At 42.2% G+C, this 22415-nt stretch overlaps 1 protein-coding gene across 1 annotated transcript; it reads right to left on the reverse strand.

Moving 5' to 3' along the window:
- Nucleotides 1-1771: 1771 nt before the first annotated feature.
- Nucleotides 1772-21942, reverse strand: CNRIP1 (cannabinoid receptor interacting protein 1). The gene is made up of 3 exons (XM_042930221.1): nt 21029-21942; nt 18841-18991; nt 1772-2734 (listed from the first exon to the last, which is right to left on the reverse strand). The coding sequence occupies exons 1-3, from the start codon at nt 21205-21207 to the stop codon at nt 2570-2572; spliced, it is 495 nt and encodes a 164-aa protein (XP_042786155.1). The 5' UTR covers nt 21208-21942; the 3' UTR covers nt 1772-2569.
- Between the last annotated feature and the right edge of the window lie 473 nt (nt 21943-22415).

The following is a 22415-nucleotide window of genomic DNA, read 5'->3' on the forward strand; positions in this document are numbered from 1 at the left end:
TTTTGAGAGAGATAGAGACAGCGTGAGTAGGGGGAGGGGCAGAGAGAGAATCCCAAGCAGGCTCCACTCTGCCGGCGCAGAGCCCTGATATGGGGCCCCAGCCCATGAAGCCCTGAGATCATGACTGGAGCGGAAACCGAGAGTCGGAGGTTTAACCGACTGAGCCCCCCAGGTGCCCCAAGGGCTTTAGAATTCTACTAGCCTAACTCCTTGTTTTAGACACGAGCGGAGACATACAAAGGTGGTGACCACTTAGGCTCAACCAGCATGTTTGCGGGACTCAGATCCTCCAGCTTCTTGTCTGGGGCTCACCTTCCCACTCTTCCGTGGGAGGGTGTGTGCAGGTACACCAGGTCATATTGCCCCAGCCCTGCGTCATTCTAAACTCAAAAATTAAAGCCTCTGGTTGAAAAAAAAAAATTACAGAAGCTGTGATATTGCTTCCCCTCCTCAAAACCAATACTAAAGCCCTGACAGAGGAGCCACTAGCTTGAAACCTCATTTCACAAATGAAAGTATTTCCTAATCGAATGCTTCAAAAGACTAGAAGATATCATTTTCACGTTTTCCCACCACCTGTAAGTCTGCATTTCTATTGGATATTCTGGAAGAAAACTTAAGCCTCTCTCTGTAGTAAATCCATTACTTATCTCAATGTCTGTTCAAATAATTGAACGTTGGTTTTTAAAATACAGAGGTTAGGAATGGATTAATGCTTATATTTAGCAGTTGTAATAGACACTATTATTTTTGACAAATGAATTGAGAAACACACTGCTCTCTTTCAACATCGCTCATGATTAGCCTAAACCCAAGGCATTGCTGTGCCCTGCTGGCGGTACAGCCTCATTACAGGTACGTGACTTAGAGGGGCAAAGGGTTTGGGGCCAGCCTTGCCAATGTGGTTCTACGATAAACGGCTTACACTTCCATTAACCTAGCATATTCCTACAAAGGCTTTGCAGGTAGCAAAAAAAGCAAAGCCACAGCTAACTCTTCCCAACACGGTAGGATCTGTTCTTCCCAAGTGAACATGACAACACTGTTGCAGAGTAGTATGTTACTTTTCCAGAAAAAGTTTCTTTCCTTCTCAGGGAATTTACCCTCAAACTGCATGGAGTAAGGGCTTTGTGTCACCTAACTTGCAGTACCCTGGGAGCAAGCAAGGAGGTCTCTACCCTGGTGTACGTGCTCTGTTACAGTAGTGCGTCCTCAGGCTGCTCAGCTACATAGCCAGCTGATGAGACTGGTCATTGTGGAAGGAGGAGCGGAGAGAAGACAGGGCAAACATTTTCTTTTTTATAAATGTTTATTTATTTTTGGGAGAGGGAGTGAGCAAGCAGGGGAGGGCCAAAGAGAGAGGGAGTTTGAGAAGCCGCAGTGGGCTCCACACTGACAGCAGAGAGCCTGGCGCTGGGCTCAAACTCATGAACCATGAGACCATGACCTGAGCCAAAGTCAGACACTTTACCAACTGAGCCACCCAGGCGCCCCAGGATAAGCTTTTCCGATTGCTCACCAAGTGCCAGAGTCTCTGCTAACTTTGTTAGAGCTGGCCGGAGTGTTGACTGTCAAAGCTGATCTATGATTAAGTGTGCTAATTCTACTCCAGGTATATCCTCCTTATCCTGCAATTTAGCTGGAGAGCTGAATAGGGCTAACCTGAAGCAGTGATCCACCTGCTAGACAGATAGTAACCAAATTAAGAAGGCAAGTCAAGGCATGATTTTTAATACCTTTATTAAGAAATATCAAAAGTTCATTACAGTTGCATACACAGTTTTACAAAGTTCAAGTGAAGGGGAACGTAGGGATGCCATCATATGCATGTTTGAGTACTAGGGTAGCTTGCCAAAAGGGTAACCCTACAACTTCTGTCACCTTAACAGTGGACCCCAACGATGCCTTTTCCCATTTCTGTTAGGCCATAACATAATACCTTAAGTTACTTGAAAGAGTTTTAATGTGTTATAAATACTTCTTAAATATTTGTCCTTTTATTTGTCATTATTGTTCCCTGAAAAAGCTGAGCTGTTTATAGGAAGCACAGCATCTGAGTCCAACTCACTGCTGTTTGTATTACATTTTCACCAAGCCTGCTTAGAGAGCCACATAACATTGCAAGTTACATGTTACCATATTACACTTGGGAGAGAACCCACAACACACTGTTATTTTTTTATTTAGCATTTTACAAAAAAAGGGGAAATCACTCAACTTGGAAACAAAACACCACATTCAATGGAATCATTAAGAAGGGGATATGTCTGCAATTCCACTGAGCTCCTCACAAGCGGTCAACGGCATGACCGGGAACAACTGGATGCAGGAACACCAACACAGAATACAGAAAGGGATCTTCTTGGGGATGGTACATCACTCACAATCTTTTACGTCAGGAGCATTGCATCAGAAGGGAATTACACTTTCAAAATAGTCGGGGCTAGTAGGTCATCAGCACCCGATGGGTAACAGCAACGCTGTGGTGTGCCTTGGTGAAGGCTTGTGCTGGGTTATCTAAATGTAGGGTTTTGAAGAGATTGTCCAGCAACATCAGAAAGAGCCATCTTCAGAGGAAGGACTCCTTGTTCACCCACATGAGGCTACGTGTCTCATTGGGCTTGCATTCGTATTCAATGACAGAGAAGGGGCTTCCCCATTGGCAGTGATCTCGCTTGTGGTAATTGTAGAACTTGACTTGCCACACTGTCTCGAAGGTCCCAATGTCAGTGAACTGAGGGAAGAGAAACACGCCCCATAAAAACCTCATTCTGCCATAAGCAACAGGTAAGAGCTAATGGTAGTGAGAGAGATCCTGCATAATCAATAGTAATCAGTCAGGATTCTTTTGGTCTGCAAAGCTTAGGCCTTTATTTATTGTAATGCACTGTTTTCCTTTATTATGTGAGATACTTTCCTGAAAAGCTGTAAACCACTTTTTCCCCCTCTATAGAATCTTATTCCCATTGTACCAGTGGCATTTGCTGTCACACTGTCTTTAATAAAAATAACTCCCCAAATTTATCTGTTTTCCAAATTTAATTATTGGAAACCACTCTTTGAATCTCAAAATTTCAGAGCTTGTTACAAAGGGGGATGAGGAAGAGAAGAGAGGGAATAGTCATTAATGATTATCTTTTGGTTTCTATTTCAAAAGACAGTTGTATGAAATAACATATGAACTATATCACTAAACATAAGACACAATTGCCCTTCCATCATTAATTTAAATTCCAGGGGAAAATATTTTCTTAGCATTTGATTAAGACCCTTCTTTAACTTTTGCAAATACTATTGAGTTTTATAAGTCAGGAATCCAGGCCTATGTCTCAGGCTTTGATTACACATTATCAAAAGCCATATTTAAGTACCTACTATGTGCCTTACACATATAAAAATGTGTATAAGGTGTGATTCTTGCCCTCAAGAAGTTTGCATTTTACTTCCAGAAGGTAGGCCCTGCGGGTCACTGCACAGATTTTTCCTGAGCCATAAGCATACAATTCCCATGTGGCTAAGAAGAGGGCATAGAATAGCCTAGAGGCCACTGGGCAGGTGCTCAAGTGGCCTGCAGGGTAGCCTGACCCTGCTACTGCCTCCTGGAGCTATTTAGGGGATCTGGCATTACACAGCATGATGCCTGACGTTATTTTCTCCTCTGACCCTCTCCTGTCATGGGAAGGGAGAGGGACTGACTTGGCAGAATTCTTAGACTTGTCAGGAGCCAGAAGACGTGGAGGGTGGCAGGGCAGTGAGCAACAGGAGCCTTATGCTTGAGGCTGCTACAGGAGGAGGATGATCAGGTGCTTCCTAGATGGCTTTCCAAGATGCTCTCAAAATTATATCCTGCACCATTGCCTCATCCTGCTAATTTGATTCCAAAACAAGGTTTGGCTTTCCTTTGAGAAATCTGCCTGACTTGAAACAATGGGTGATATACCTAGAGTCCCCAACTCTTTCCCCAGGTAAGAAAAGAACCTTTTTCTAGTGGATCATGGCTTAATAGTCTAGAGACCTGTATAAGTATACGGTAGCTTTATTCACTATAGCCCCAGATTGGAATCAACCCAACGTTTCATTACTCACTTGGTGATAAACAAGTTCTGGTAGATCTATAAAATGGCATTTTACTCAACAATAAAAAGAAACATAATGATTCAGGCAGCAACAACGATGGATCTCAAAGATGTGCTGAGCAAAAGAATTCAGATCCCAAAGAACACATATACTGTATGATTCCATTCCATCTCCCTCCCTCCCTCCCTCCCCACCCCCCCACCTGTCTGTCTGTCTGCCTGTCTATCTCTCCAGTCTATAGTGATGGAATACAACCTATGCTGACAGGAAGCAGGAAGCATCTGGGGTTACTTAGAACCTGCGGTGGGAGGGGGGGCGCCTGGGTGGCTCAGTCGGTTAAGTGGCTGACTTTGGCTCAGGTCATGATCTCGTGGTCTGTGAGTTTGAGCCCTGCGTCGGGCTCTGTACTGATAGCTCAGAGCCTGGAGCCTGCTTCAGATTCTGTGTCTCCCTCTCTCTCTGCCCCTCCCCCATTCACACTCTATCTCTGCCTTTCAAAAATGAACAATGTTAAAAAAAAAAAATTAGAAAAGAACCTGCAGTAGGAGGAAGGGACTAATGATGGATGAAAATCTACAAGAGGGATCTTTTTTGGGGAAAATGTTTTACATCTTGACTGGGGTGGTGGTTATACAAGTATATGTATATTTGTCAAAGCTCATTGATCAGTATGCTTAAAATGAGTGCATTCATTACATGGAAACTACACCTCAAAGTTGGTTAAAAAAAAAAAAAGAAATATGGATTTTTAGTGAGCTACAAGGAAACAGATATCCTAAACACTGCCAGTGGGAATTGAATTGTATGGGCTTTAGAAAGGGTTAAAGAGTGAATATACTTGGGTTGAGCAATTCTACTTCTAATTTATCTTAAGAACATCACAGTGATGGGCACCTGGGCGGCTTGGTTGGTTAGGTGATGGGCTCTTGCTCTCAGCTCAGGTCATGATCTCACAGTTCTGGGGATCCAGCATCCAGCCCCTCATTGGGTTCCATGATGACAGCATGGAGTTTGCTTGAGATTCTCTCTCTCTCCTGCTCTCTTACTCCCTCCCACTCCCTCCCCCACCTCGCTGCATACTCACGCTCTCTAAACAAACAAACAAACAAACAAACAAACAAATAAATAACACAGTCTTTATAGTAGTGAAAACCTGAACACTAAATGCCTATCTTTAAGACAGTTTTATGGTATATCTATGTAGTGGAATACTATATAGAAATTCTAAATGCAAAAATTTATTATTTTTAATGTACATTTATTTTTGTAAGAGGGAGAAAGAGCAGGGGAAGGGCAAAGAGAGTAGGAGACAAAGGATCTGAAGTGGGCTCTGTGCTGACAGTAGAGAGCCTGATGAGGGGCTTGAACTCATAAACCATGAGATCATGACCTGAGCTTAAGTCGGCTGCTTAACTGACTGAGCCACCCAGTTTCCCACTAAATGTAGATATTTAATAAACTTTTTCTATTATTCTCCATTGTTACCTGAACTAAGCAGAGTACGAACAAGAACATCTGGTATTAATTCAATTAAAATATACATATTCATGTTAGAAACACTGATGGAATGGATTTTATTTATCCTGTATACTTATTTGTATTTTCAAAATTCAATGATTTAGTTTTTATAATCAGAAAGGAAAAGTAAGCTAAACTGTATTTACAACAGATATTACCAAATAGTTAACATCCTGAATATAAAAGATTATATGATTAATTAGTAAGCTACTATGAATATTTGGATAAAGCTGGAACACATTCATTAAAAAGGAAAAAATAGCTGACATCTGAAAAATCTAATGTAGTATTAGGGGACCCTGGGTGGCTCAGTCCGTTGAACATCCAACTCCTGATTTCAGCTCAGGTCATGATCCCAGAGCTGTGGGATTAAGCCCTGTGTCAGGCTCTACATTGAGTGTGCAGCCTGCTTGAGATTCTTTCCCTCCCTCCCTCCCTCCCTCTCTCTTTCTCTCTCTCCCCCCCAATCTCAGCTCCTCTCCCCTAGTCATGTGCATGCTCTCTCTCTACAATAAAATAAAAAATTAAAAATATATGTGAACTTTTACAGAGATATTATTCACCTATCAACTTGGTAAAAATTTCTGAATACCAGAAGCAATTTAAGCATCCAACTTTAGGGTAATATAATAGAAATGGTGGCATATCCATATGATGGATTTATATAACCATTTCACAGGAATTTGGGGTTTTTAATGATGAGAGAAAATGCTTAGAACAGTATCAACAAGCAAAAGATGGATAAAGACAGTATATATACAGTATGAGCTCCAGTATGTAAAATAAGACATAAAAAAGATAGTAGAGAAATATTAACAATAAAGTTTCTAAGAAATTGAGTGTTTTTCCATCTTTGCTACTTGAATTTTCTGCAATAAATATGTTACTTTTATAATCAGAACATTTTGTTTTTATTTTATTTTTAATGTTTATTTATTTTTGAGAGAGAGAGAGAGACAGAGAGTGAGCAGGGGAGGAACACAGAAAGAGAGGGAGACACAGAATTTGAAGCAGGTTCCAGGCTCTGAGCTGTCAGCACAGAGCCCCACATGGGGCTTGAACCCACAAACCGTGAGATCATGACCTGAGCCAACGTCAGACACTTAACCAATTGAGCCACCCAGAAACCCCTATAATCAGAATATTTTAAAGGGTGAAATGGATTAATCATCCCTAAAAAATTAACATATATATCCCCCTAACCCTAGCAGTTTTATAAATTCTATCAAGGATACATATATAGTTATGAAAAGATCACAGCTTTGTTGACAGTAGGGTCGTTATGGGAAGAATAAATTGAAATCTCATTTTATAAATGACCAAGATTTTTAAAGAGGGATTATTATTATTATTTGATCAGCACAGGGCACTGCACATTTTAAGTACAATTGAATGACATTAAGCTATAAAAATATTTTACACATACCAGCTAATCTTTTGAGGAAAGCAGCTTGAGAACATGCTAGGTAAGTGGGAGAAACAACACCGAGGCCTTTCTTGAAATAGATATAAATAAATAAAAGTTGGTTGCAAAAACAAAGATGATTATGACTACAGGGAAGAAAAACCTTAAGGTGTAACACTGTATCTGAATAACCTAAAAATTAAGAAAGTCTCAAGGTAACACAGGAGACCACTGTAGAAATCTGCTGACAGCAACAGTCAGAGCTAAAAGATATGGAATGTTTAGGTGCTTCTAATTCATTTTTTTCCCTCTTTTTAAAAAAGGTTTATTTTTATTTTGAGAGAGAGAAAAAGAGAGTGCATGTGAGGAAGTATGGGTGGGGGGCAGAGAGAATCCCAAGCAGGCTCCATGCTGTCAGAGCAGAGCCTGATGTATCTTAAAGGCTTCATCTCAGCTCTTCAGTAGCTGAACAAAATACTAAATGTGTACTTGAACGTCAATGAAAACAGAAACCAGAAAACTGAATTATAAAGTACCTTCCTCTTTAATAGCTGCATATGCTTGGGATTTGTAATAGTTTTATTGGCTACTATCATAATTTGGTGAGTCCATACATTATAGCTACTTTCTCCAGTGCTGATACTGGTAAACTGTTTCTCTAAGTCATACATCTCCAAGTCTTTTAGTTTACTTGATTTGGGGGAAATCATTCTTTTTTTTAAAGTTTGAGAGAGAAAGAAGAGTATGAGCAGGGAAGAAGGGCAGAGGGAGAGAGGGAGAGAGGGAGAGAGGGGGAGAGAGGGGGAGAGAGGGAGAGAGGGGGAGGGGGGGGAGAGGGGGGGAGAGGGGGGAGAGAGGGAGAGAGGGAGAGAGGGAGAGAGGGGGAGAGAGGGGGAGAGAGGGGGAGAGGGGGGGAGAGGGGGGGAGAGGAGGGGAGAGGGGGAGAGAGGGGGAGAGGGGGAGAGAGGGGGAGAGGGGGAGAGAGGGGGAGAGGGGGAGAGAGGGGGAGAGAGGGGGAGAGAGGGGGAGAGAGGGGGAGAGAGGGGGAGAGAGGGGAGAGAGGGGAGAGAGGGGGAGAGAGGGGGAGAGAGGGGGAGAGAGGGGAGAGAGGGGGAGAGAGGGGGAGAGGGGGAGAGAGGGGGAGAGAGGGGAGAGAGGGGGAGAGAGGGGGAGAGAGGGGGAGAGAGGGGGAGAGAGGGGGAGAGAGGGGGAGAGAGAGGGGGAGAGAGGGGGAGAGAGAGGGAGAGAGGGGGAGAGAGAGAGAGGGGAGAGAGGGGGAGAGAGGGGGAGAGAGGGGGAGAGAGGGGGAGAGAGGGGGAGAGAGGGGGAGAGAGGGGGAGAGAGGGGGAGAGAGGGGGAGAGAGGGGGAGAGAGGGGAGAGGGGAGAGAGAGGGAGAGAGGGGAGAGAGGGGGAGAGAGGGGGAGAGGGAGAGAGAGGGGAGAGAGGGGGAGAGAGGGGGGGAGAGAGGGAGAGAGAGAGAGGGAGAGAGAGGGAGAGAGAGAGAGGGAGGAGAGAGGAGGGAGAGAGAGGGAGAGGGAGGGAGGGGGGGAGGGAGGGAGGAGAGGAGGGAGGGGAGGAGAGAGGGAGAGGGAGAGGGAGGGAGGGAGGAGAGGAGGGAGAGAGAGAGAGAGAGAGAGAGAGAGAGAGAGAGAGAGAGAGAGAATCTCAAGCAGGCTCCACCACCCACACTCAGTACCAGCTCAGAGCCCAACATGGGACTAGATCCCATGACCCTAGGATCATGACCTGGGCTGAAATCAAGAGTCAGATGCTCAACAGACTGAGCCATCCAGGCACCCTGTTTTTTTCTTTCATTAGTACTGGATCCAAGGTCATATTGTAGTTAATTGCTGCTACCTATGCATATATTTTCCCATGCCTTACTTGTCCTAACTTCCCATTAGCCTTCTTCCTAGTCTTTCTTCTGGAGTTCTATTTCCAGGATGCCTCAACACCTAGCTGAGAATTTCTTCTCCTCTGATATAGGAGCAGATGGGGTCTCAAAAGCTGATATTCTTCTTAAAGAACAGAAGCAACTACACAGGCTCTCTACTCCCTCCCAACCCATCTGTGCCTTCCAAGGAAAACTTACCCAGTCAGGCTCCCTGGGTGATGTGATTTACACAGGTATGATTCTGTGCATTTGTATAGCACTTCTTATTTTATATAATACCTTACATATGTCATTCTACTCTGGTCTTTTGACTAGTTTTAGCATTTCCATTTTACAGATGAAAGAACTAAGATTCAGAGAGGTTAAGTGACTGCCCTAGGTCTAGACTATGCAGTTAACTAATGATAGGAGAAAGTCAAGAACTTAGGTTTACCTAATTCCTATCTAGTAGCTATTATCACTAAACCAAACTGCTTATATAAGCAAATGAGATAAGAGTTAAGGGAACAATTTTTCTTTTTTCTCCTTAAGAACATGAATGGATTGTTATTTGTAGAACGCTTTAGGACACTACTAGGCACTGAATGTGTGTATCTGCACCCCCCCCCAACCGCAAATTCATATGTTGAAGCCTAAATCCCCAATGTGATGGTATTTGGAGGTGGGGCCTTTCAGAAGAAATTAGTTCATGAGGGTGGAGCCCTTGTGAATGGAATTAGTGCCCTTATAAAAATAGACAAAAAACGGATGATGTCTCTATGCTTGTTCATGTGAGGGTACAGCAAGAAAGCAACTGTTTAAGCCAACAAGAGGGCTCTCATCAGACACCAAATTTGCTAGTGCCTTGGTCTTGGAACTCAGCCTCCAGAACTGTGAGAAATAAATATTTGTTGTTTAAGCCACCCGGTCTACTGTATTCTGAAAGTGACACTTTACTATAGACCTGGACATGTTATTTGCCATTTGTACGAGTTGAAAGCCTTGGTATATTTTTATTTTACAACTGATATGGAAGAGAAGCATCCAGTTCCATGGATAGGAGACTCATCTGTCATCTTCAGTAACAAATAAGGAGTCTGAAAAGTTTGTTTTAAATAATATCGATGGTCCTACAACCAGTTGGCCTAGAATCATTAGAGTACTTCTCACCATGCCACCCACTTCCATTAGAGACATATGAAATTCACCAAAAATAAGGTCACTCAGAAATCCATTGACTTGAGAGCACAGAGCAACATTATATTGGTAGAAGCATGATGTTACTTCATTGGTAAACAAATTCAGTATAATAAGCATCTGTGACTTTTAGTGTGGAGTGATCTATCAGTTCCTACTGGATTCCAAGCCTCTCTCCTCCTGTACCTTTTGAAGTTTTATTAGTAAATACATGTTTTCCATTTCTCTTAGTTGAACAGATAGGACTAAAACTTCTGTGAATTATACAGTATGTTTAACTTTATAGGAAACTGTCAAACTTTTCCTGATTGCACCACTTTACATTCCTACCAGCAATATGAGAATTTCAGTTGCTCTACATCCTATCCAACAGTTGGCATTGCCAGTCCTCTTAATTTTAGTCAGTCCAGTGGTAGAGAAGATAATAAAAAGTAGAAATCAATGAAACAGAAAAGAGAAAATGATAAAGACTATAAGACTCTAGAGAAAAAAAGTGCAAAGAAAAAGTATGAAACCAAAAATCTGGCTTTTGGAAGAGGTCTTAAAAATTGATAAACCCTGGGGTGCCTCAGTGGCTCAGCTGGTTAAGCATCTGACTTGGGCTCACGTCATGATCTCATGGTTTGTGAGTTTGAGCCCCACGTCGTGCTCTGTGCAGACAGCTCAGAACCTGGAGCCTGCTTCAGATTCTGTGTCTTCCTCTCTCCCTGCTCCTCTGCCACTCATGCTCTTTCTCTCTTGCTCTTTCTCAAAAATAAACATTAAAAAATAAAAAAAAAATTGATAAACCGTAGGGGCATCTGGCTGGCTTGGTCAGTGGAGAACGTGACTCTTAATCTCAGGGTCGTGAGTACAAGCCCCACACTGGGTTTGGGGCCTACTTTAAATAAATAAACAAATAAAATTTAAAAATTGATAAACCCCTAGAAAAACAGAGCAAGAAAAAGAAAACAAGTTACCAATATCAGGAATGGAAGAGATATTATCACTATAGATCCTAAAAACTTTAAATTAGGAACAACTTTATACCAATACAGTTAATGAAATGGACAAAATCCTTGAAAGCTACAGGCTATTTGTAGACCTCCATCTACTGAAGAAATTGTATCCAAAGTTAAAAATCTTCCCAGAAAGAAAATTTCAGGCCCAAATGGCTTCACTGATAAATTCAGGCATTTAAGGGAAAAATAACAATTCTACATAAATTCTTTTAGACAAGAGAGGAAGGAACACTTCTCAATTCATTTTATTGTTTATTCATTTATTTATTTATTAAAGATTTTTTAATTAAAAAATTTTTAATGTTTATTTTTTTTTTTAAGAAAAAAAATTTTTTTAACGTTTATTTATTTTTGAGACAGAGAGAGACAGAGCATGAATGGGGGAGGGTCAGAGAGAGGGAGACACAGAATTTGAAACAGGCTCCAGGCTCTGAGCTGTCAGCACAGAGCCTGACGCGGGACTTGAACTCATGGACCACGAGATCATGACCTGAGCTGAAGTTGGCCGCTTAACCGACTAAGCCACCCAGGCGCCCCTTAATGTTTATTTTTGAGAGAGAAAGAGAGACAGAGATAGAGCATAGGTGGGGGAGGGGCAGAGAGAGCAAAGGAGACACAGAATCTGAAACAGGCTCCAGGCTGTTATCACAGAACCTGATGCGGGGCTTGAACTAACGAACCATGAGATCATGACCTGAGCCGAAGCAGATGCTTAACCAACTGAGCCACCCAGGTACCCCTTAAAGACTTTATTTTTTAGTAATCTCTATACCCCATGTTGGGCTCGAACTTACAACCCAGAGATTAAGAGTTGCATGCTCTTCTGACTGTGTCAGCTATCTGCCCCTTAATTCATTTTATGAAGCCAGTTTTACCCTAACACAAATGACAAAGATACTACAAGGTAAATTACAGACAAAAATTCTCATGGACTTATGCATAAAATTTGCTTTTAACTTTTATTTGCTTGAAATATTAATAAATCAAATCTAGAAATAGGATCTTACAACAGTACCAAGAGAGGTTTATCCTTGGAACTCAAGGATGGTTCACTAATTTAAAATCCCTGTAATTCACCGTATTAACAAAAATAAAGAAGAAAAGACATATTATCATATCCATAGATGGATAATTCAACATTTGGTAATTCAACATCCATTCATGATAAAAACTCTCAGCAAACTGGGGCTAGAAAGAAAGTTCTTTAATCTGACTACGGGGCATTGATAAAAAATCTATAGTTAATATCACCCTTAAAGGTAAGAGAATGAGTTCTTTCCCTGTAAGATTGGAAATAAGGCAAAAACATCAGCTCTTACTACTTCTGTTTAGCACTGTGTTGAAGGTCCTAGCCAGTACCTTAAGGCAAGAGGGAAAAAAAAAGGGAAAGTAAAACTGTTTCTATTTATAGATGAACAACTCTGCAGAAAATACTAAGCAATCTAATAAAAAGCTACTAAAATTAATAAGTGAATTTAGCAAGTTTGTAGGATACAATATCAATTTATAAAAATTACTATATTTCATTAAGAAATATGCTCGCACTGAACTGGTATTATTTTTTAATATTTCACCAACTTTGTAGGTGAAAATTGGCATTGCACTATTTGTAGGGTTTTGTTTTTTGTTTTTGTTTTTAACAATAGTGAAATCAAGCCATTTAAAAATATATATATTGGTCATTTGTATTTCCTCTTCTGTGAATTGCTTTTTTTTTTTTTTTTTTTTTTTTTTTTTGCTTATTTTTCCATTTGCCACATCCCATGGTTATCTTTTTCTCACTGGTTTCTAAAAATTCTTTGTATATTAAGTTACAGATCTTGCCAAATGACTCCACAGAGCTGACATGAGGAACAACTTTTCTATTTGGGAAGACATGTGTAAGGCTACCTACCTCTGTGCACATAGCCTCCTAACAAGCTCCTATAAGTCCCTGCCCTTTTTGTTCCTTCAAACTCCCACCAGCCTCCCACTGAAGAGGGCCAACAAAAGGGGAATGGGATGATTTGTGCCAACAGAATCTCCACCTGGACTCTCTCCTTGGAGGGACTGAGTGGGGCATCAGTCACATTAAGGTACAAATCAGTGCTGGTGTTTGAAGTGCAGGTTGAGGGCTTTAAGAGTTGGGTATCACTTTATTCACTCCCAGTGCTGGGGCCTCTGGAATTATCTGAATACACAGATCACTGCCATCAGCCTAAGTCAGATATCATTTGACTACTTCCTGCCTTCAGCTTCAGTGGGTAGTAAAGGGCTGTGAAAAGTCACTAATGGCAGCAAGCAAGGTCTGTGTGGGCAGTGGCTGAAAATCAAGGCAACATAGCTTAGGATACTATGCATGTCACAAATAAGTTTTTCATCAATTGCTATTTGCCTTTTAATTTAAATGGTCTTTTAATGATGGGGTGCCGGGTGGCTCAGTCAGTTAAGCATCCGACTTCGGCTCAGGTCATGATCTCACAGCTTGTGAGTTCGAGCCCCGTGTCAGGCTCTGTGCTGGAGCCTGCTCTAGATTCTGTGTCTCCCTCTCTCTCTGCCCCTCCCCAGTTCGCGCGCTGTCTCTCTCTCTCCCTCAAAAATAAATAAATGTTAAAAAAAATTTTTTTAAATGTTTCAATGAAAATTTAACTTGATGATGTTTGACAGAAACTTTACATTGCATTTAATCAAAACTTTCAATTTTTAGCTTTGGATATCTTCCATTTCTTTCAGGTTTAAGTTAATTCTTTTCATGCCAATTTTTTAAACAGTTGACTTTTTACAGTTAACCCCTTGATCCATCTGAAATATATTTTGAGGTATGGTATCAGGAAAGAATAACAGTGATTCCCCGCCCCCCCCCCCCCCCCGCCAAATAGCCAATAATCCCAGCATTATTTATCCAAAGATAAAAAAAAAAAATACTTTGAAGTAACTTTACACTTCTAAGAAGTTTCTCTCGTATACCCTTAATTCAGTTTCCCTTGCTGGATTCACCTACTTGATTAATTGGATTTACTTGGACATTTCAAGACTTCCTTATTGTCTGTGAAAGTGTGGTTGTGTCTGTAATTTACAATACTTAAGCTTGAAACACTGATGACAAAAGTCATAAAATAGTGTTAAAGGCTATGTGAGGCTTTCTTTTTTTTTTTTTTTCTTAATTTCTTTTTTTTTTTAATTTCTTTTTTAATATATGAAATTTATTGTCAAATTGGTTTCCATACAACACCCAGTGCTCATCCCAAAAGGTGCCCTCCTCAATGCCCATCACCCACCCTCCCCTCCCTTCCATCCCCCATCAACCCTCAGTTTGTTCTCAGTTTTTAACAGTCTCTTATGCTTTGGCTCTCTCCCACTCTAACCTCTTTTTTTTTTTTCCTTCCCCTCCCCCATGGGTTTCTGTTACGTTTCTCAGGATCCACATAAGAGTGAAACCATATGGTATCTGTCTTTCTCTGTATGGCTTATTTCACTTAGCATCACACTCTCCAGTTCCATCCACGTTGCTACAAAAGGCCATATTTCATTTTTTCTCATTGCCACGTAGTACTCCATTGTGTATATAAACCACAATTTCTTTATCCATTCATCAGTTGATGGACATTTAGGCTCTTTCCATAATTTGGCTATTGTTGAGAGTGCTGCTATAAACATTGGGGTACAAGTGCCCCTATGCATCAGTACTCCTGTATCCCTTGGATAAATTCCTAGCAGTGCTATTGCTGGGTCATAGGGTAGGTCTATTTTTAATTTTCTGAGGAACCTCCACACTGCTTTCCAGAGCGGCTGCACCAATTTGCATTCCCACCAACAGTGCAAGAGGGTTCCCGTTTCTCCACATCCTCTCCAGCATCTATAGTCTCCTGATTTCTTCATTTTGGCCACTCTGACTGGCGTGAGGTGATATCTGAGTGTGGTTTTGATTTGTATATGTGAGGCTTTCATTACTAGAATGAAATTTGAATTTGACATTAAGTCTGCTGACTTGATCAGGAAATCTTCTATAACTTCAATTTTTTCCTTAGAATCAGCCTATTACAGATACCATACAAGTACATGGACAATGCTCATGACCAGTGTGGTCATTGTTGGAACAATCAACTATCAAGCACTTGCTTCTTCTAGATGTGGGCATTATAGGTAAGAACCTGGACTTTACTACTGGGACTCAAAAAATGCTAATACAATCTTAAATCCTTTGTAAGATGATCTATAGTATAAACATATAAATCAAGTTTGAATGAGCAGAAAGTTAAATAACAAAATCTAAAATTATGGAAAGATCAAAATAAACTGTCAACTCTGGAAAAATAACTTTCTCAGTTTTAAATAGAAGAAATCATAAAGGAAAAGGAGAGATTTAAATGTAATTATGTTTCTACACAATGGAAAATTAAAGTAAGCAAAGCAATAGTGAGAGAAATACGACAGATATTACAGATATAAAAAAATTTCATGAGAACTCCACTTTATTTTACTTTATTTCATTTTATTAAAAGTTTTTTTTAATGTTCACTTATTTTTGAGAGAGAGACAGAACATGAGTGGGGAAGGGGCAGAAAGGGAGAGATACAGAATCTGAAGTAGTCTCCAGGCTCTGAGGGGTCAGAACAGAGCCCGACGTGGGGCTCGAACTCACAGACTACAAGATCATGACCTGATCTGAAGCTGGGTGGCTTAACCAACTGAGCCACCCAGGCGCCCCTTACTTTATTTCATTTGAGAGAGAGAGAGAGAGCGAGAGTGCTAGCAAGCATGTGAGCAGGGTAGAGGGGCAGATGGAGGTTAGAGAGGGGAAAGAGGGGAGAGAGAGAGAGAATATCTTAAGTAGACTCCACATTCAGTTTAGAGCACGATGAGGGGCTCTATCCCATGACCCTGAGATCATGCCCTGAGCTGAAATCAAGAGTCAGATGCTCAACCAAGCCACCCAGGCATGCCCTAGGACTCTGATTTTTAAAAAATAATCTTTGATAGAAATATTGACAAAACATGAAAGAACCAATTTACACAAAAAGAAAATTAAATGTTGAAATGTTCATTCTTGTAAATTACAGTAAAAAGTGTAAAGTAGAAAATGTATTATTTTTTAAACTAATTCCCCATTATGTCATGATTATAGCAGACTTCTATATTGCTGGTAACATTGTAAAGTGAGTACATACAACACTTAAAAACAAAAAACAAAAAACAAAAACAGAAAACAAATGGCCATATGTGGGAACAGCCATAAGGATTTCTTTTGGCCAAATAATATTACTCCTATTGAGGTAGTTATATGCACAGAATTATTCATCATAGCACTTTTTATGATGAGAACAATTGACATACCTAATCTCTGGGGAACAGTCTAATCATTATGACATAGCATTATAGAGTCTTATGATGCCATTAAAATTATAACAATGAATATGTATAGAATGTTGCATGATTATATAATAAAAATGACTGCAACTCTAAACTATATATATGTGAAAGGTAATCTGAAAATCAACAGAGTCAAAATGTAGGGATTACTGTTGATTTAAAATTTTTCTCGGGGTGCCTGGGTGGCTTGGTTGGTTACATGTCCAACTTCAGCTCAGATCATGATCTCGAGGTTTGTGGGTTTGAACCCCGCATTGGGCTCTGTGCTGACAGCTCAGAGCCTGGAGCCTGCTTCGGATTCTATGTCTTCCTCTCTCTCTCTGCCCCTCCCTTGCTCATGCTCTGTCTCTCTCTAAAATAAACACTAAAAAAAAAAAAAAATTTTTTTTTAAGTTTTTGTTCAAATTTCTGAAACTTGATATGTTATTTCATTTTTAAAGTTTATTTATTTTGAGAGAAACAGAGACAGCATGAGTGGGGGAGGGGCAGAGAGCAGGAGAGACAGAGAACCCCCAAGCAGGGTCCATACTATCAGCGTGGAGCCCCACAAAGGGCTCAAACTCATGAAAGCGTTAAGATCATGACCTGAGCTGAAACCAAGAGTCGGACATTCAACTGACTGAGCCACCCAGGTTCCCCTTTTCACATTTAAGTTTTAATCTTTTTCATGTTAAAAAAATATGTAGGGGCGCCTGGGTGGCGCAGTCGGTTAAGCGTCCGACTTCAGCCAGGTCACGATCTCGCGGTCCGTGAGTTCGAGCCCCGCGTCAGGCTCTGGGCTGATGGCTCGGAGCCTGGAGCCTGTTTCAGATTCTGTGTCTCCCTCTCTCTCTGCCCCTCCCCCGTTCATGCTCTGTCTCTCTCTGTCCCAAAAATAAATAAAAAACGTTGAAAAAAAAAATTAAAAAAAAAAAATATGTAAATCCCTTGAGATGCTAGGATATATTCCCAGCCCCTCCTCTCTGTATCTGTGTCCAATCAAAAAGGAATCCTACTAGGGACTTGCTGGCCTTCAGACCTATTCAGTGTGTTCCTAAATAACTGTATTTGGGAATCTGACTTCCTTCATCACCTGACTAGGTCTATTTGTAACCCTTATACCATTTTAAAACTGAAAGTGGCTTTGGAGATGAGGTAGTGAAATCCACCTATGCTGCCCCAGCTCCATCTTGAGCGGTCTCTGCTTCCCTCTCTGCTCCACCCACACTGGGTTTCTCTCCTTCCTTACAACACGTTATACTCTCCCCCAGCTCTTGACCTCTGTAGCTCCTCTTTCCTCAAGTGTTCCCTCCTCCCTCAACTCTTATTTATTGTTTGTTTATTTTTCAATAAAGCCATCCCCAAAATCTTGGATTAGGATAAGGCCCTTGGTATATGCTCCAAAGGCACTACTACTTTTTCCAATATATTTTGTATTTATTGTAATTATTTATTTATTGATAATCATGTATAAAGTATGTTTTCCTGCTCTAGATTAGAAGCCCCATGAAGACAGGGATATCTATTTTGTTCATTAATCCTCTCCAGTGCCTGATAGGTAAGAAATCCTCACATTTGCTGATGAATCAAGCAAATAAAAAAATTAATAAAATAAAAATCTAAAAATCCTAAGTAAAATATTAGCATATTGAATTTAGTGATATTTTTTAAAAAATACATAACATTTAAGTATGGTTTATTTTAGGAAGTAAAGGGTAGTTTATTATTGGAAAGTTTATTATATAATTCTTACATTAATGTATCAAAGTATATCAATTATCTCCATAGACAGGAAAAGGAATTAGATAAAATTCAACACATCTCCCAACTAAAAAAAAATACCTCTTAGTGAACTAGAAAAAGGATGCTTCAACATGATAAATATTTAAAACTAACATTGTACCTAATAGTAAAACCCTGAAGACAAGGATACCTCTTACCACCATTAGCATGCAACACTATTCTAAAAACATTAGCCAGTGCAGTAAGGCTAGAAACAAGATTCAGAAAATGACAGTTATATGTAGATTATGACTGCCTATCTGAAAAACCTAAGATTAAATGAAAAATTTTAGTAAGCAAATTTAGTAAGGTGGCCAGTTACAAAATACATGAACACATATTATAAAAGCAATACATTTAAAACAATGCAGTATTAGCCTAAGAATAGACAGATCAATGGAACAGATTAGAAAGTGTGGGAAGAGATTTAATATTTTTGCCATATAAGAAATTACTAAGAAACTGACCATTGAAGAAGCACGGGTTATTTAATTAACTGCATTGGGATATTATAGACAAATAGATTCCAACATGAAACTATGAATTAAAATAATATTTTATAATTTCATAGTATTTCCTTTTATTTCTTAAGGGAAGATAGTGACTGTTTTCTTTTCCATGGTTTCCATTTGCCCTGACACCCCCATGCAGGTCTTACCGGCATTGTGATCTGGATGGGTTGCCGTTCTCCACTCTTGGTTGGGGCCACACCTTCCGTGTCATATGTGCCTGTGTAAACAATTCGGTCACCATCAGGCTCTTTAGACTTCAGCTCCAATGGGACAAGCACACCACCAATGGAAATGTTCCTGCAATGGACAGAGGTTAACTATATATGGTAGAAATTAGCTTAGGTACCCCATCCTGGTCTGGACCACACCCTAGGCAGGAATCCTACCGGGTTTGGCTAAAGGAGACATTCTGGTGTTGTAGAAAGTTCTGAAAAGTCAGGAGTCTTGAGTTCTCCAACTAACCAGTCACGTGACCCTAGACCAACTACTTAAACTCTCTGGACTCACCTCAGTATTCTCATCCAGAACACTTGTACAAGGCTGAGTCAGACTCCATCAGTCCTCCTCTATAGTTTGTCATTTGTGGGGCTATGAAAAACTTACCTATACCCAGCCCCATTCCCAACCCTGGAACTTAGAATTCAACTGGTTGGGTGTGGTCTGGGCACTGGTAAATTTATCTTAAGGTTCTCTAGGTGATTCTAACATGCAGGTAGGGTTGAGAAACACTGAACTAGTTATTTCATGATTTTTTTCTGTTCCAACAATCAGAGGTCCCATGATTTGGGCTACTCAAAGCCAGCCACAGAATCAGGAATTCTCACTGACATCATTCCTTTGTGTTAAGGTAGTGATTCTCAAGGTATGTTCCTAGACCAGCAGTGTCAGCATCGCCTGCCTAAAACAAAATTTTAAGCTCTACCCTTAGACATAGCAAACTGGAAACTAGGGTGGGGCTCAGCCATCTGTGTTTTAATAAACATTTTAGATGATTCTGACAGACACTCAAGTTTAAGAACTACTAGGTTAGGGCAGTAAAAAAAAAAAAAAAAGACTTGATAAAATTAAAGTATAAATAGAAAAAATAGTTGTCATTAACACATTCATTTTAGATTAGTTAAAAAAAAAATAGAGAACCACCTTGAAGAAAACGTGTTATAGAACAGATAACTTGGGAGAAGAGGTTGCCAGGAAAGATGGGAAAGGAAGCCTGGATCATATGGGGATGCACAGAACTCTGGGAAATGAAAGTAACCAGTGCATGTAGCTGTGGGGGACAGTGACAAGTAGATGGGCCAGAGCACCAGAAACAAACCAGTTTTGTTCTAGGTCCCTGAATTAGGGCCTGATACCTAGAACGCCAATACAAGTTTATTGAATTTAATGACTACAGATGACACTTCAGCTATACAAGGTATCTGGTGGATTCAAAACCCTTCCCCGCCCTGCAAGCTCAGCACATGGTAGATACAGTGTAAGCTGGTTTATTTCCCCTTTCCATATTAAACTTCACACCATGCTTTAAGTGGAAGCTGAGAGGTAACGGACTCCATCCCTAGATACTTCCCCATAAGCTACTGCACCATTCTATACTGAAGAAGTCTACTGGGTGAACCAAACTGTGGTAGCAGGGGAGAGATAATCCCTGCCACAAATAAACCAAGAAACATCCTTTTGTGGCAGGGAGGTTGCTAATCCCAGGCACCATCACCAGGATGAACAAACAAATCAGGAGAAAATGAAAAACACCTGGCAAGGAAAACCGGGAAACTAGGCCCAAGCAGAGGAGGCTGAGCTCGGATTTATGGCTGCTACTCCAGCCCCAAGGTCTCCAGTCACATAAGGGCTGATGGTGGAGTAGGGTGCATCCCTTAGGGAACCCCAATAATCATCCCATCCCCGCCTTTACACCTCATTCCTCAGCCCTTCTCGCTCCTTAGCTTCGCGGTTGGCTGAATCCGGCGAGTCGACAGGGCTGGGATTGCGGTAGGTGAACCACCCGGGATGCCTCGGGGTCCGCGCCGAGGGCTGGGCAGAAGGGATGAAAAATTTGCAAGAAAACAAACCCTCGGCCCAACCCTGGCTTCCTGACGCTGTTTTAAACATCCCTCCCCGCAATGGGTGGAAGGAAGCGTGAATAGGGAAAGTCAAGCATAAAACAGAGGAGGGGACCAAAAAGAGCAGGGAACTGACCTCTTTCCCCCACCCTTGGGCCCGCTGGGCGCGACGCGAGGCCAGAGGGACTGGGGAGAGGCTCAGGCTGTCCCGGGGGCCTCAGTCCTCCGCGCGGACCCCTAGCGGGGCCGGGCAGCCGCGGTGCGCGCGCTTACTCACTCGACCTGCAGCGTGGTGGGCTTAATCTTCACCTCCACCTTGTAGGAGGAGCCGGTGAGCAGCTTGATCGTGCGGTTCTGGCCGAAGCGCTGCCCGTCCACCTTGAAGAAGACCGGGCCGTCGTTGGGCTGGATGCGCAGCGCGATGGAGAGGCGCACGAGACCCGGCAGGTCCCCCATGGCTGGGTGCGGGACCGGCGCGGAGGCTCCGGGGGGCGGAGGACTGCGCCGGCTGCGACCGAGCGGCTGGAGCGTGGGGGGCGGAGAGGAAGCACGGGGCGGGAGAGAGTGGTGGCGGAGGGGAGGCTGCAGCTAAGAGCCCGCGCCGTCGCGGCCGTTCGCCCTGGGTTTTGAGAAGCAGCTCCTGAGGCCGTGGCCTCCCGCCCCACTCGGCGAGGAAGAGCGCCCGGGAGATAGCTCCGAGGCCCCGAGCTGCCCCATCCCCCGCTTCGGTGCTGCGCCCTCCGCGCACTGATGGGTTCGCTCCAGCCGGCAGGCCCGGGGCAGATCCGCGCAGCTGGGGGCGAGAGAGTTAATCCTGTTTACGCACCACAATCCCCTTCAGCTGGGGAAGAGGACATTTAGGCTCCTCCTAGAGCCACGCGGAGCGGGCGGAGAAGAGGATTGGGGAGGAGGAGGTACTGGGGCGCTGGGGTTAAGCGACACTACACCAAGGACCGTAATCTGGATACCACTTCGGTCGACTGAGAGCTGTGGACACCATTGCTGGCGAATCGGGGCCCCAGCCAGGCAGGAGGAGGCTGAGAGGCGAAAAGGAGACGGGAAGCGGGGCAGGAAACCGCTAGCCAGTGATTTAGATGTCAGGAAATATGAGTCCTTCCAAAGCTTGGGGGAAATGGCCGAGGGAAGGCGCAATTCCATCTAATGTGACCTGCAAACTAAACTGGATTAGAAATGTGCGCAAGAAAAAAAAAAAAAAAAACAAACAAACCAATACATATTCAGGGAACTCCACCTTCTTGTAGATGTGTATTTCTATTATGTATATCTTTTTCTCAAGGATGACACGGTGTAATGAGTCGCGTATATTTACATAAATCTTGAAAAATGAGCTAATAACCCTTGTGACAATGGCCAAGAGGGGGAATTGGTCACAAGATTATTGGCAGGGCACCCCTTGCGACAAGGCAGAATTTAGATTTCCTATTGAGCGAGATTGGAGCGTCTCCATGGGAGAAGTCGGTTGACAGCTCATGATTTGGGAAGCAAGAGGAGACCAAGGGTATTAGGGCTGTACTGGAAATGGCTTCGCAAAACGGGAGGAAGCACCTGCTTCAGCACCACCTGGGTGGATAGTACCAGAGCCACTGAGCACACCTGGGGAATGGAGAAGTTGGTTGGTGAGGACGAATGGGAAGGGAGAGGTC

The sequence above is a fragment of the Panthera leo genome, chromosome A3 (genome assembly GCF_018350215.1).
Source record: "Panthera leo isolate Ple1 chromosome A3, P.leo_Ple1_pat1.1, whole genome shotgun sequence".
NCBI classification, from domain to species: domain Eukaryota; kingdom Metazoa; phylum Chordata; class Mammalia; order Carnivora; family Felidae; genus Panthera; species Panthera leo.

Bases quoted from the DNA above. Each gene is read 5' to 3' on its own strand.
- CNRIP1 (XM_042930221.1), bottom strand. From the start codon at position 21,207: ATGGGGGACCTGCCGGGTCTCGTGCGCCTCTCCATCGCGCTGCGCATC. The intron at 18,992-21,028 runs GTGAGTAAGCGC...TGTCCATTGCAG, and splicing joins CCCACCACGCTGCAGGTCGA to GAACATTTCCATTGGTGGTG. The intron at 2,735-18,840 runs GTAAGACCTGCA...CTCTTCCCTCAG, and splicing joins CCATCCAGATCACAATGCCG to TTCACTGACATTGGGACCTT.